This window comes from Chlorocebus sabaeus, chromosome 11 (genome assembly GCF_047675955.1).
Source record: "Chlorocebus sabaeus isolate Y175 chromosome 11, mChlSab1.0.hap1, whole genome shotgun sequence".
Classification (NCBI taxonomy): domain Eukaryota; kingdom Metazoa; phylum Chordata; class Mammalia; order Primates; family Cercopithecidae; genus Chlorocebus; species Chlorocebus sabaeus.
In genome coordinates, this window is record NC_132914.1 from 27484259 (window position 1) to 27500551 (window position 16293).

At 37.1% G+C, this 16293-nt stretch overlaps 1 protein-coding gene across 3 annotated transcripts in view; it reads right to left on the reverse strand.

The window, feature by feature from the left end:
* ITPR2 (inositol 1,4,5-trisphosphate receptor type 2) overlaps positions 1 to 16293 on the reverse strand; it is a 485309-nt gene that overhangs the window by 372328 nt on the left and 96688 nt on the right. For all 3 annotated transcript variants that reach the window (XM_007967992.3, XM_073020570.1, XM_007967993.3), the window contains exons 3-8: positions 14266 to 14381; positions 13273 to 13359; positions 11009 to 11167; positions 4400 to 4498; positions 4008 to 4091; positions 3573 to 3719 (exon numbers count right to left, since the gene is read on the reverse strand). In XM_007967992.3, coding sequence (XP_007966183.2) covers positions 3573 to 3719; positions 4008 to 4091; positions 4400 to 4498; positions 11009 to 11167; positions 13273 to 13359; positions 14266 to 14381 — 692 coding nt within the window. The remainder of the gene's footprint in view (positions 1 to 3572; positions 3720 to 4007; positions 4092 to 4399; positions 4499 to 11008; positions 11168 to 13272; positions 13360 to 14265; positions 14382 to 16293) is intronic.

Here is a 16293-nt window from a genome sequence, read left to right on the forward strand (position 1 = left end):
AGGGAAGTGCATGATTGAGCACCTAGGGAAGGCAACTTTAGATATGACCATCATGAGTATGGGCCACTTGGAGATGTCATGTGAGCTGAAACCTGGAGGATGAGAAAGCCACGCAGATTGGAAGAGAGAATCACAAATGTCAAGGCCTAAGGTCTAAACTACTTAATTCTTGGCCCTTTCCATACATGCTTTTTATTGACAGCATGTCTTTTGATACCTGTCTTTGAACTGGCCTTGCCCAGAGGCTGAGTCCCTAGGCTCACTGGGAATGAATGCAGTAGAAGCTCTGACACACCTGGTTGCAACAGGTGGGATGGGGCGGCAGAAAACTCGGGTTTTACACTCAGACTCAGGCATGTGAGTCCCAGGTCCACCAATTACTGGGGTATGACCACAGAAAGGAATTTAACATCTTTGAGCCTTATTTCTTCGTGTACAAAATGGGTTGATTCACAGGATTGTTGTGAAGATTAAATATCATAAGGCATATCAGAGTGCTAGGATAACTTTCATGACTCTCCCTCAGCACATTATGTCCTTTTTGCTAGTACTGACTACCCTTTGGCTCCTGCTGCAACCGTGAATTCTGTATGTTAACATACTTCACTTGCTAATGCCTTTTGCTAGACGCCAGCAACTGTCTTCCCATACTCTCATAACCCAGATAAAATAATAATGATGAAAATACTTCAAAGCCCTTGAGGTCTTACAAAACACTCCCTCTGTGGCCAAAAGCCCACCTAGCCTTCAAATTCTCACATCACATTTCTCCCACAAATCCTTTGCTAATCACACTGGCCACTGTGATCTTGTCAGTGTTTGAAATCTTAATTCTTTGGGGGAGGCAGAGATATCTGCAAGAATCTGATAAAATCTAATGTTTGTCTCAAATACACACACACACACACACACACACACATTTCGTGATTTGTATATAATTGCTAAGGTTAACAAATCTGAAGATCTCAAGAACTACTCTCGTATACATCAGTGGGTCTGGCAAGGGCAGTACAGTTCCCTAGCAGGGATATTCTAGAGATTTGGAAGGGAGGCTGTTTTTGTTTATCACGATGATTTTGGAGGGATGCTATTGGCATTTAATATGCAGTGACCAAGATATTATCTATGCTGCAATTTACAGGGAATTCCAGAATGTGATCAACACTGTGTGTGGCCCTCAGGACCAGCCCCACTCTGCTAAGTGCTCTCCTGCATCACAGGGGCTGAAAGCCTCACCCAGTGGGGCTCTGAGGACATTCCCATTAGAATGGAAAGCAGAGGACAGTAGAAGAGAGGCTCCTCTTTGGGCTGCAGTAACAGTGGGAGCAGCTGACTAGTGCCCGCTCCTACAAGGTGCGTGAGTAAGGACCCCTCAGCATGTGAGCAGAGGCCTGCAGGCTGAGAGGAGGAGCAGTCATTGCATTGCTTACCTGCATTCAGATAAGCCCATGTCCCCCATTCCACATTTCCTCCCCAGCCCTTCCAATCACGTTGAACATAATTTCCCTCTTGCTTGAAACACCTGATGCTTATGCTGGGTAAGTACAGTCCTTTCCTCACTGAAGCCCAACTGTGACAGCACACAATAGAGAAACGTCCTGAAGCCTGCATCTTTCAAATCTCAAACAGAAATAAGTCTACCATCGATATAAACTGGCAATACTTTCGTACATCAGCAGGTAAAAACATTTTACATCAAGTTATATGAAATTCATTATGGTGAGGGACGTTTAAATGAAGTAAAGACATCTCAAACTTATCAAACTATTTATTCATTCCCTATTCTGTTCAATGTCTCACAGCATTTCGAACTATGCATTTTGATGGAAAGGGTTCACAGCAGTGGTACAGTTACAGCAAAAGCTATAAAACTGAAAGCAAAAATACGAGAGAATTTTCAAAACTCCTTTTAACAGACTCAGAACCAATATTAAATAAGCAGAGACACATCAAACGCAGGTAACTCACTGTATTTCATTAACAGAGTTTTAAATAACATCTCATCTTATTGCTACCTCTATATTTTTTAAATTTTTAAAAAGAGCAGAATCTTAAGAACTTTATGGTATGAAAATGCATGCTGTAATTATGTATTTCTTTTAGGATGGCCTGTTATTTTTCAGTTTTACTCTTAAGAATGAGGCAGACTTCCGGGAGGGGTTTCATGCAGCCTCGTGTGTTAGTCGCTTTCGTCATAGCTGTTTTCCCCAGAGCTTCTCAGTTCCATCAGCTGTTGATGGTTAGGTCTCCAAAGTTCTTCTGCACGCTAGCAACTGCAATTATTCCTCAATACGTTGTGGAGTTTCAGATAGAGGACAAGTTCTTTTGTACGATTTCGTCTCGATTCTAAACCATGTCATAAACTTAAGAGAGTTCTCTTTCAGTGTCATATTTATAAACAAGGCTCAGCTCATTGGCAGAGGCATCGTACTTCCTCATTTTCTGCATCTCGTCGGTAATCTGCCTAAAGTATTATCCCTACTTTGATTATGGTTATATCTCCGTTTTTCAGTTTGTCCCGCTACTACGTCTCCTAACACTGGTTATCATTCAAGGGCCCACATTTACCTTTGCTTTTTCATTTTCCTGTACTTGGATGGGTTGTCTTCTGATCCCCTTCTTCAACCACTTCTCTCACATCCAAACATATCCATCCAAGATTGGCATAAATATTGTATTGTTTAGATAGTCATTCTCATGTTGAAATACATATTATTATATTATAAAGTATTTTCCTTTTATTTTTTCTTTATCTTAGAATTTGAGCATTATGCTAATTCTACCTATTAGAATATATAAATAATATTACATATAAATTTCATTTTAGAATATTAAAGGGAATATCACAAAATATACGTTTTAAAACTTGAGGGCAGGTGAAGAACTTGAAATGGTTGAGAACCATAGCTAGTGGCTTAGATGTTTAGTAAATCTCTTGTTCATAGGCAATTCTGTAGATCTTATCTCCTCCACATATAAAAAGATCTTTTAAGGAAAAATCCATAGATTACATTTCCTTAATTACTCTACCATGTTCCACACTTAAGTGATACTTTTAAAAAGATGAATGAATTCTTAACTATGGGTCTCCTGATTCCAATAGAAATGGCATCTGCAGAAGAAATAAACATTGTTCTCCTCAGGGACTGAGTAGTTCTGGCATCAACCTTCCTCAAAGTGAGGCCTCCTACTCCATCTTGACTCCAGTGCCATTTGAGGCACATGGTCTTCAGTCTAACTAGTCTTGACATTTCACTACTGATTTGTTAAAAGATTGTAATGTACCGTCTTAAAATGTGTGTGCGTGTGTGTGTGTGTGTATGTGTGTGTGTGTGTGTGTTTGACAGAGAAGGAGAGAGAGAAAAAATGAGAGATACCACAGAGAAGACAGCTTAGGAAATAGTTTCCTTTCAAATTGGTCACAGCAATGAATAGGCACAAGTTGGTTCACAAAAATTATTTTATTTTATGATTCTGTCATAAATGATGCCTATAACAATAAAACAACCGGCCCAGTGAATCTTGCCTTTTTGATCTACATATTTATTAAGTGCCAAAAAGCATTTACATACCTCTATTTCCCACAGTGCTTTAGAACTAGTAGCAGAAGTAGCTGATTGGCGCAAGGTTGTACGAAGGAAAATGTGCTGTTTTTTCTCATATTCATCACAAGTCAAAAACTTCTCTTGTTCCGCATGAAACAATCTAACAACGTCCCCCTAGAAAAAAAGTCAAGAGACATCTGAACACACACATGTGAGAAGAAGGTATCTCTTTCTGGTTTTGATACTCTGGGCCCTTCTGCTAGCTATTTGACTTTTAATGCTTATTTAAACATTTAAAAATATTGGTGGGGGGGAAATTCAGTAAAACACTTAGATTAAGTATTAACATGTGTAGTCACATTCTAAATTATGAACACCAGTGAAAACACAGGTTTTGCGTCTAGCATTTCAGTAAGACTACCTTCATTTCTCCAGCAAATGTCCTATGTAGCACATACTTACTCCTTTTAATACATCCTCTCGATAGGAACTGTATTTCATGAATAAAGTGATTTTCCAGCTGGTGTTGCAATTAACAGCATTCACCTATTAATGAAGAAATGTTCAAAGTTGTAAGACTACAGATTCCATTCTCTACCAGAAATTATTAGTTCAACTAGTAACAAGAAATTAAAGACAACTTTGGATAATGAAGTATATAGCTCAATACAAGTATCTCTGAGAGATCATCCAAAAATAGCAATAGCTAATCATAGCTATATGTACCTTAGGGATATTAATTAGAATAACTGGGATCATGCTCATGAAAACAATGAAAGAAACCATATTACTTTTTTCTCCCTCTGTCTCATGAGAAAAATCAACACATTCATTCCTTTTCCACTTGAACTTACCTCTTTACACCCTGGGTTATCAAGAAGCTCTATGTTGCTGGCATGTAGTGGCTGTCCTGCATTCACAGGCATCAAAACAACTTTATCTCCTACAACAATCTAGGAAGCAGAAATAAATCACAATTGAGATACTACATGGATCTTTGGTGCTATATTTGAAGCTAGAAATAACTGCACAAGAGTCCGCATTATTGATCTGACATCTGGTTCTTTTATCCTTCACACAAATTTTCGTTCAATTCTTTTTCTCTTTGAGGTAAAATACCTTCTAATAAATGATCATAGAAGCATGTCCCATAGTGCCTATCAGTCTGGATTGAGAAAGTGACTGTGGATCTTTTTCATATTCATCTCCCATTTCAGTTAGAGCTTTCTTAAAGTCAATAAATAGGCCATTATCCCTCCCCATGAGGTCTTATGCCACAAGCACAACAGAGAGAGTAAATGCATCTGCCACCCAAAAAAAAAAAAGCAATCTATCCAAATATTAGAACCACTGCAAAAGCAAGCAGAAAATGTTATACACTTGTATCATCTTTGCAATGAGAGATGAGTACATTTGATCTTCCCATAGTCTCAGAAGTGTATTAAAAATTCTAATGTCAGCTCAATTCAGGAAATGCAGGATTAGGCATGACCTTGTAGAAATACGTTTTGTGTTTGAGCCTTGGGCATCTGATTCACTCATATCTTAAATACATTAAATTAATATCGCTCCTTAAACCTGATGTTCATTTTTAATAAAAACTGATTATGGGAAAAGTCCTCTAAAAAAGTAAGTCTAATTGATTTTTAAATGTATGCTATTGTAGCAATATCCACCTTATCTTTAAGTATTTTTATTCGTAACTCAAATTGTGGGGAATCGAAGTTATCCTTTCTTCATGATAACAAAGAACAGTTTAATTTTCATTATTAAAGTTACTTATGTTGCTGAATTTATTTAGAAGACATATTATTGTAGTAAATAAAATCTCACTTAAAGAATTGATCACTATCTCAAAAATGAAAACCAAAACCCTCTCTTTGTATATTTTATACCAAGTAAATGTTAGAATGAATTAGTTTGATATATAAATGAAAAAACAAATCATAATTCAGTTGATACGAATAAACAGAACTTCTCCACGTAGTGTAACTTAATCTAAACCCAAACTTCAAAAAACATGATTTCATATTTTCAATATCAGATAACCTCACATGGATGATACGGAGGATTCCACACTCACATATGGTACTGTTATCACAAACTATATCTGGCAATCGAAATATAATAGAGAAGCCTCAAGCTCACCAACCAACCAAAGAATGGTTGTGCTTTGGTTTGTGGAAATAGCTCCTGCTGTTTACAGGACTGGTCTCTATTCATCACGTCCATAAGTAGTCAGATGCTGTAACTCACAAAGATTCATCATAGAAGCTCTCTATATACAGTTAAGGAAAGATCATTAAGGAGCAGTATTAAGTGAAAAGATGAATAGGCAGAGCAAGGCATGTAGTATGCTCATTTGTGTAAAAATGTGAGGGAGAGAATAGGAGTATCTGCATAAAGGAATGTCTCCAGTGCACACTTGAGGAAGAAGAAGGGTAGAAATTGGGCAAATGAAATAAAAAAAGTAGAAGAGAGATTTTTCACAATATATCTTTACATTGTTTTCTATCTTTGAACCATGAATTGGTATCCCTTTTAAAAATTAAATTATGAGCAAAAACAAATGAAAGTCAACATGACATAAGCATATTCCCAATCCCCTTTCTCCCTAGGAAAACATGTGCTGTTGCACATGACACCAAGGCAGCTCCAAGTCACAGGGCCATGTAGAGGCCTGAGTCATCATCCATACTCTAAAGTACTGGGAGCTTGATACCCCATTTTGCCAGTGCTGCATCTGGTCTTCCAATTACATTTTTTCTTTATTTCTTCTAAAGAAAAAAACAAAACAAAACAAAACAGAATACATGTGCAGAACGTGCAGGTTTGTTACATAGGTATACATGTGCCCTGGTGGCTTACTGCACCCACTGACCCGTCCTCTAAGTTCCCTCCCCTCACCACCCAACCCCCGACAGGCCCTGGGGTGTGTTGTTCCCCTCTCTGTGTCTATGTGTTCTCAACTTCCAATTTCTTAAAGAACAATTGGATTTGGTTTACTATTTTATTATCATCTGTGCCATGTAAATCCTAGCCAATAAGTTTCTAAATATAATGACATATTTTAACCATGTCCTTCCAATTTGAGAATACTTTTGGTTGCACCTACATTAGCTGCTCTAAGTCCTGCTATTTTACTATAGTTGTCTGTAAGTTTTGGGTCAATCCATATATTTATTTGAAAACACCACCCATAAAGCTGTATATATATATATATATGGTTTTAAATACATATATATTTAAATATATATAATATATATAAATGTGTGTATATATAAGTATATATATGTGTGTGTGTGTATATATATATAGAGAGAGAGAGTTTTTTCTTTTTTTTGAGATGGGGGTCTTGCTCTGTCACCCAGGCTGGAGTACAGTGGCACAATCTCAACTCACTGCAACCTCTGCTTCCCAGGATCAAGAGATTCTCCTGCCTCAGCCTCCCGAGTAGCTGGGATTACAGACGCGCACCATCACACCCAGCTAATTTTTGTATTTTTAGTAGATACATGGTTTCACTGTGTTGGTCAGGCTGGTTTCGAACTCCTGACCGCAGGTGATCCACCTGCCTCAGCCTCCCAGAGTGCTGGGATTACAGGTGTGAGCCACTGTGCCCAGCCTAACATTGTATATATTTTTAAGAGACCAATCATATAGCCAAAATGTTCCTTGATATCTGTGAAACAGCTTCCAGTGGTTCATAAAAATGGTATTCATAAGTAGAATCTAATATTAATTCAGCAGTTTTCAGGTCCTCATTCTTATTCTTGACAATGATTACCTTGCCTAAGCAAGCTGAATAAAACTTGCAAGTGAAATGGATAAAATACCAATCATGTGAAATAAAAAGAATATTAAGAAGTGCCAGGGAGAAAACAAAAAGGTCTAAGAAGTAGTCCCTATTCTCACGGAATTCATATCTAATTAGATAATTTAGCAAATATGGAATATGGTAATATTTTCAGAATAGTGAAGCTCAGGATGTGATTCACAGATGGGGTCAGGTGCTTTCTGCTATGTATTTAATATAGAACTTGAGGGGGACAGAGCGAGACTCTGTCTCCAAAAAAAAAAAAAAAAAAAAAAAAAAAAGAATTTGAGGGTGAAGACATTTTCTGCCACATCCTAGGATCAGCCATCACATTCACTCTAGTACACAAACATGTTTTTTATAAATTGCAATTCCAAAAGCACTTCTGTTGATTCTATGTAAGAGCCATGTAAGAATCAAGCTGAGATTCTGCTGAAAATAAAGAGGGATATAACATCACCAGCAGCTACCCTTCTTTTGAAGTGGCACCTGGTATGGTGAAAAGAACATCACAGTAGGAATCTAAACCCCAGGGTTCTAGTTCCACCGTAGCTAGAAATTCAAGGTACACACTTTTTCTAAAATGGCGAAGTCTACTTGCTGTTTGAAGAGTTTCTTTATTCAAGAGTTAAATTTTTCTCTTCATTTAAGACCTTTATTCCCTTTTAAAACCTACCATAAAGGTAAAGAACCCAAGATTTCTTAGATCAAAATTGAAAATGAAAAATTAACTACTCAACCATGGGAAGATACATAAAAAGAAAAAAAGAAAAATGAAATATTTGTGTTCTCTGCTCATAGCTGTCCCTAGTGACTTTGCAATTCAACTGCAACCACGGGCTTTGTATACAGCTGAAAGTAGAGGGATCCATGAGTCTATTTTCTCACCAAAACCATCCATCCCACAATTCCATAAGATACATCATAAAGTTGCCCTTAAGTAGTAGGAACCATTACCTTTTGAAGATAGGGTTTCCTTTCTCCCAATCATGACCCTATTTATTGCATTTCATTTGGGTCACAGAACATCTTGCTGGATGTGAAAACCTCATCTTAAAATATCATCTTAAAACCTCATCTATTGTTTTTGGGTTTTTTGTTTGTTTGTTTGTTTGTTTGTTTGAGATGGAGTCTCACTCTGTCGTCCAGGCTGGAGTGCAGTGGCACGATCTCGGCTCACTGGAAGCTCCTGGGTTCACGCCATTCTCCTGCCTCAGCCTACCAAGTAGCTGGGACTACAGGTGTCCACCGCCACACCCAGCTAATTTTTTTTTTCTTTTTTTTTTTTTTTGTTTTGAGACGGAGTCTTGCTCTGTCGCCCAGGCTGGAGTGCAGTGGCGCGATCTCAGCTCACTGCAAACTCCACCTCCCGGGTTCACGCAATTCTCCTGCCTCAGCCTCCTGAGTAGCTAGGACTACAGGTGCCTGCCACCACACCTGGCTAATTTTTTGTATTTTTAGTAGAGACGGGGGTTCACCATGTTAGCCAGGATGGTCTTGATCTCCTGACCTCATGATCCACCTGCCTCGGCCTCCCAAAGTGCTAGGATTACAGGCGTGAGCCACTGTGCCCAGCCTCATCTATTGTTAAATAGTAAAATAGCATTTTAAAAGTCCTCTAAACCTTGCAATTTCCTCTTTATAATTTAATATGCTTTTAGCGAAAATCAGTAGTAGTTGAACCACTGGTTATGAAGTGACAGTATTTCCAACTGCCTTTCACATAGTCAGTTTATATTTTAGAAATATGCTACCTATTTTAGGGGGAAAAAATGAGTATTACAATACAATTATTTATGTGACCAATATAGGGCCATGGGTGTGCTTATGCTTTCAGCAACCGTAATTACACACAAAAGCTACACAGTGGCAAACAAAAACAGTGAGCTGTTTCAGCAAAAAGCAGTGTGGAAGGTTGTTTCAGCCATGCTTTCTGAAGCACATCCAGATAAGGAGAACTCCTGTATTGCACTTAACAATTACATTGTCCATTTTCACCAAGATTGAGTGTTTGGGTGGTAGGTTTTCTTTCACTTTGTTTTTACAGTACAACTAATTATTTGAAATAGTTCATTACATTCAACTCTCTATTGACTGTGTAAAAGCAGCAAGGAAAAGAATAGATAAAATGAATAAATAAGCAGATAGGATGAATTAATATAATCCACAACTAATCTAAAAACTCCAATTCATTCAATTATTTCATCACATTCCTTCTGAGCTTGAGCTCAGGTTTTGTTTGTTTTCATATTTAATTTTCATGGACCTCCTATAGACAGGGACACTATCCAGTGGAGGGCGGGGGATGGGAACAAGCATTGCAAGAAAGGGCCTCAAAGGCACAAGTTGTTCGTAAACTACATAATCAGTCCCTGAACAACTGAGAGTTGATTGTAATGAACTATTTAATGAAACTAAAATGTGTATCATGCTCACAGCACACATCACCTGATGTCAAAAGAAAAAAAAGTAGGATTTATTTTTTTAAGAAATCCAACCAACACAAGACTTAAAGTGCATCACATTCCTGCATGCCATGCTTTTACCAAACCTTACCAAAGGAAGATATCACCAGATAATTTATTAACCAAATTAAATCCAGAAGCTTGCATCCTGTGGAATTGAATTTGTACTTCAAAATTCACTGGAAAAATTAGATTCACTATAAAGACATTCCTAAGACAAGAAATATCCAAAACACATTTAAAATGTAATCAAAGTTTCAACTGAAAAAAAATTCCATCAGAATAATTATACTTTTATGCTTTGAATTCATGTTAATTTTTTAAAATCTTAACTACTGATCCCCTGATGCAATATTTGCAGGTATTTATGAAACTTATTCAGCGCTCAGTGTCTAGCAGCATTTCCTGAGCATCATCCATGTGCTATGGACTCTCACCCAATATTTTATTTATTACACACAAAAATATCACACTCTTGATCTGATTGACTATTTCTCATAATTTATTCTCTATAAAGTAGCAGAAAATATTTTAGCAACCACTAAAATTTACATCCAATACACACATATTCCACAACATTTTTAAAAAATTTTTTTAGAGACAAGGTCTCATTATGTTGCCCAGGCTGGTCTTGAATTGGTGGGCTCAAGTGATTCTCCTGCTTCAGTGCCCCAACCAGTCCACAACATATCATAAACATAGTTGTCATCAATGAGCAGATGCCAACCTGCAGCTCCTCTACTCCATCTCTTTTAAGATTTATAGACTGTCAGTAGCTGGCCATAGAGCCAGTAAATGGAATCCTGTCATGATTCACGGTGCCACTCCATTCATTCAAAGGGCACACACTATTTCCTAAACACAGACTAAGCTCCCTCCTGATTAGGCAAAAAAGTAAATTCTCCTTCTCTTTTAAAAGTCTCAGCCAATATTAAGGTTGCTTAAGTTCTTTCACACAAATTCTAGCTGGAAGATTTTAAATGAATCTGAACTTTGTCTTATGATTTCTGAGTACAATTTGTACTATAAATAAACATGTTTAACCTAGTAGATACTAACATAAAAATCATGTATTGAGTAAAAACTATATTTTCTTTTTTGTACTTTCTGGATCCTCTTACTTACTATGAATTATTTTCTTTATGAACCCACTATTTCCCTCTTAATCGTATATTACATACATTGTCACCCTCGCTTCTCAGCTTCCAGAAGGGATGAATATAAAACCAAGACCCTTCATTTCCCGCAGCATCCAAGGACACACGCATGGCATTCTTCTCCAGTAAAGCAGGCAATCTCTTGTTGACAGTAAGATATTTGTTGCTTTTTATATGCAGTAGCTATAGGGAAAAGACATAGATTACCACCTTTATTCTTTGCTCTCCTCTGATAATTACATTCATATGTTTTATACATATATATTCATCTAACACGGCTTGAGGTGAAAGTTAAACAAAGGAATATTTTCAGCCTCCACACTCACCATCTTTCCTACTTGACTTTCTTTGGGTTCTTCTTCCCCTTCACCCCAATTCTGCTTCATAATGAAATGGGCATAATAGGGAGCAAAAAAAACAAAAACAAAAAGAGGGGACCCCTCCGAATGATTTTCATCTACTGATAAATACTGGCTAAAACTAGGTTTTCCAAAGGAGACCTTGAGTTTCCCCAAAAGCACATCCTTTTTCAATGCCTGCACAGCCACAAAACAGCATATACTAAAGAAAGGCCAAGAAACTCAAATAATGCACCGGCCCACTTAGTATTATTAACCAGCCCTGCCCACAGTCAGCCCTGAGTCTTCCTCTGTAAGGAGGCAGCTGCTCATCCTAAATAGGCTCTACACCTTCTGCCAGGGGATGCTGACCCTACTTCCTCCCAGATGAGTGTAAAAGCATCACTTCTCAGATGTTTTTGGACTTTGTGAACAAAATCTTGCCAAAACATGATTCTACTGAGTAGCAAAACCAAAACAAAATACTCTTTCCATTTATTATTACAATCATTTCAAAAAACAATGGTCATTTTAGTATTCACAATATAAGAAAGAAATTATCTCAAAATAAAGGACAGTTCTTTAAATGAAAAAAAAATCAGCATTTTGAAATGCTCATTATTATACTCTTGGGTCCTTATGTTACCATAAACCAATGGAAACCCTCCTGGGCTGGCCTTTGGGATCTACCATGTTAAAGAACATGGCTCAGCCCCTCACTGACCAAGCTAACATCTGCACTTCATGTACTTGACAAGGAACATAAGTTCCACTTGCTGACATTTAATCAAAACTCGGTTAAGAGAAACTCTATTTATGAAGGATTGCCCCAGGGACATCCAGCCCACTCAGGTTGCAGGTTTCACATTATCCATCATTCGATTAAGTCATACATTCAGGGAGCTGCCGACCCAGCTTCTCTCATCTTATCCCAACAGTGCACTGCTTTGACTGCCCTGTGCTCTGGCATTTTGCCATTGGCCAATAACAAAATATCAGGGATATTATTTTAAAAAACAGCTCTATGAAATGCCTCATTGTAGCATTTACTGTAAGGAAGTTGTCAAGGCTATTGTTTACTATATTACACAGTGTTCTCTTTATGAGGACACATAGGAGAAACACTTCCCTGGTCTTACTCCTGGGAACAGCTGTGCTTCTAGACCTCTGATTTGGCTCTGTGCTGCCAATCTCCTAGCCAATGCTGTAACAGACTATGCTTCCCTATGGCTAAGTGGGCAAGAAAAAGCCTTCAAGTCAAAATTTACCAGACTTTACAACATGGTTTTTATAAACATGCCTCACCCCTGATTTCAGTTTATTCATCCGACCATGATTTTCCCTGTGACCCAATTGCTTTATTTATTTCTATTTTATCTCACTATGTGCTCTGCATTTTGGAAAGTGCCTGACATTCTTTTTTGAAAAAGGTGGGGCATATATTAGCAAATAACCAAGTAAGAAGCTAAAAAGATCTAAATGAAACACAGGAAAGGAATGCAGCTGAGATAAAACAGAGTGTGCATACTAATTGAAATAGAAGACCTTCGAATAACAATTCAAGGATGACTTCCAGCTGAAAGTGAAAACTTTTCTCTCTTCATAAAATGAAAAGCTAAGCTCCGTACGTTAAACATGGTCCCATTAAGCTAAAGGACTATTTTAGAACAGGCCTTTAGAAATTGTTTCCTGACCCTCTTCTTTTTGATGTAATAACTTGTGCATACATCCAGATAAGATCACTTCTTTGTGTGTAAATATCAGATTTATTCTTAAACATACAGAATAGTGCACTGAATATCAACTAAATACATCACAATACATCACAACATCTATAATTCCCATCAAAGAACAAACTATTGTCTCTCAAAATTTTAATGCAGTTTGGCTTTCCTGCCAACTTATTGACCAACTCCCCATAAAATACCTCGTTTAAGAGAAAATACTTACTTGTATAACATTACTGTATTTCACAATTTCTCCCAACAGCTTCTTATTCTCTGATTCATTTTGTTTTTGTTCCAGTTCTGCAGCGTGCTATAAGATGATTATCAAATCTTCAGTGTGGAAATATAGTAAACAGAGTGCAATAACTGACAAAGACATATTTTTTTAGGAACAAGACTATAGCCAGGAATAAAATAGGCTAGTAGTAGAGTCAGGACTGTAATCTTGGTTTAGGTGTTTTGTTTTGCTTTATGTTTCCATCATATCATATTGTCTTTCAGATTTTCACATCATATTCACCCAAGTACTTGCAAACTTGGGGAATGGATGACTCCCCAAAGGGAGCAGTAATTAAATAAATGATTATAACACAGTGTGATGATTTCTCAAAGTACGCTGAAATGCCCTCCAACATGTCTTGGGCCACTTTTATGTTGGACATTTCAGAAAAGTACTAGGCTCTTTGTTCTTATAAAATTATGTTAAGAAGATATATTGCTAGAAAAGCCAATCAGGATAATAGGAGAATTTCCAAAGTCTCGAGAAGTACAGTTCTTAATTCTGAAAATACCAGGAATTTTAATGAGGCAAAATTAAGTTCTATCGAATTTACACTCAGACATACCATAAACAATGGTCTTTCAATTATTTTTCTCCATAGTCTTTCAGGAAAAATATCAAGGATTATGTCAAGTAAATATAACTGGATTTAATATTCTTACAGAGATTCTGAATTGGTTTTCATTTTGATGGGAAACTTTGAATTAGTCTGGCACACCCTAAAAAACAGCAGCAATAATGCACTACCTACATGCCAGGAAATAAATGGTCACACCCTATTACTTGAAAAGCCCTTCTACTATCAATGTGTTGCTATATGTATTCTAAACCTCTGTGTATTGGGTGAAAGGACAAAGCTAGAAAGCTCCAAATACATCTATTGTTATTGCTGTACTTGGTTAGCCTAAGCCAGACAGTTGGAAGCCTGGTCCTTACCTGTAGTTTCTTCAGCAAGGCTGCCTCGGTGTGGTTCCCTTGTTTGGCTTGCTTGGCTTTCCAATATTGCTTCTGGGCAGAATATCGGTTCATAGGGCACACCTTGAAAAGGCAGTCTGTGACAAACCAACAAACAAAAACACTGAAACTAAGGCGACCAGCATTTCTTAGATTTCCCTTATAGCTCAGTTTTGGAATCTTGGAATCCCTTATTATACAGAACAGTTAAAAGTCATATAGTCCATCCTCCGGCCAACTCTCCATTCACTCTATAACATCCTTTTCAAATAATTATTTAGACTCAGTTAAAATATCCCCTTCTTCATTAGTTTAAGTTTTTTAAAGACTACTATAGCCAGCGTATAAAGAAATCAAACCCATGTAATTGTGATATTATAAGGCATGGATTAATTATAATGGGGGACCTGGTCTTAGAAAGCAAATAGAATGAGATTAGTGACTTTCACTGCCTTATCTGACTTTGCACAATTAATACATAGTTGTGCTGTGTATATTTGACAGCCAAAATGATCCAGGAAGTAGATCCCAGCTGACCATTAGAGTCATCCACTCCCCAAGTTTCCAAATACCCAGGTGAATAGGATGTGAAAATCTGAAAGACAGTATGATATGATGGAAACATAAAGCAAAATAAAACACGTAAACCAAGATTACAGTCCTGACTCTACTACTAAACATCGAGATAGAAAATCATACAGGAATATTACAGTTGTGATATCTCTAAGTCAAGAAGCAAAATAAATGTTTTATTTTCAATGAGGAGAATGGAAGAACTCAATAGTTTAGCCACATGCTAATGATTTTGTACACTGTGGAATAGATTACAATCTAGAATAAAGGTTAATTCTCAGTATTCTACCACAAAAGAGTAGTAATACAGAAAATTCAAACCTTATTTTCATTTTTCTCACAAAAAAACTGTGTGAGTTCAAAATAACTAATTTACTTTATTTTGACTGATGTGTTGATACTTAGGGTCATTCTCATTTGACAAATAACTATCACAAAAATAAAATTCAGTCAACTCAAATAGCCACTTTAGCCACATTATTGACTATATTATACAATATGCTTATTCCACTATTTTCCTTAAAATTGATTGTGTTTAAAAAGATGATATCTTTTCAAATATCACCTTCTCATGGTTCTAATGGCATAAATGATCAAGAAATATGGCTGTAAAATTTGTAAGGAATGTAGGAAAAACAAGACAATGATTATTTTTTTCTATACAAACACATATTCCATTGATTGTTCCACCTCCCATACACAGACAAGGTAACAGCAAACTAACCTTAATTTCTAGTTTAAAGGGTACTGATATGGATGAGTAAATATAGGTAGTAGAAAACAGATACCTTCAAACTGCTGAAAGTAGGCTGAGAGGCCACCACAATTACAATATGATACAGGAATCAACACGCAGCACGTGTGTGACCAAAGACTGACAGCCTGGAAAATGTTTTTCTTGGCAGCGTATCAAACAAGCCCTAAAAGTTATTTCCTGTACCTTAGCAACTACAAAGAAAATTTTACTAATTTCTTGAAGCACAAATCCACAGGTTGTTTACAAATACTTCCATAAGAGTGCTCCCAATTTAATACAGCAGACTCTTATGACTATCCTGCATTAGGTAAGTGGTAAAACTCTACACTGTCTGCATTCAGCAAAAGCACAAATCCATGATCAAGGGGAACTGAACTCCATAATCTGGAGCTTATGCTTCTGACTTTCTTCATGTATAAAAAGGAAAGAGAAAAAATTGTGTTTCTCTCCATTATTACAGATTCCTAATTAAGCTCAATTGGAAATGATCCTTTAACAGAGAAAATATTTTTGTAAATCCCAGACCACCTCAATAGCACTCCTAATTAGCGATATCTTTGGGGAGTCAGCGTACTGGCTGTCAGGCCAAATGCTCCTGAGCGGTGGCTGAGGTCACTGTGAAGTGAAGCCAAACATTCAGCCAAACTGTGTTTACTGTAATCCCCTATAGGGGGTCACGC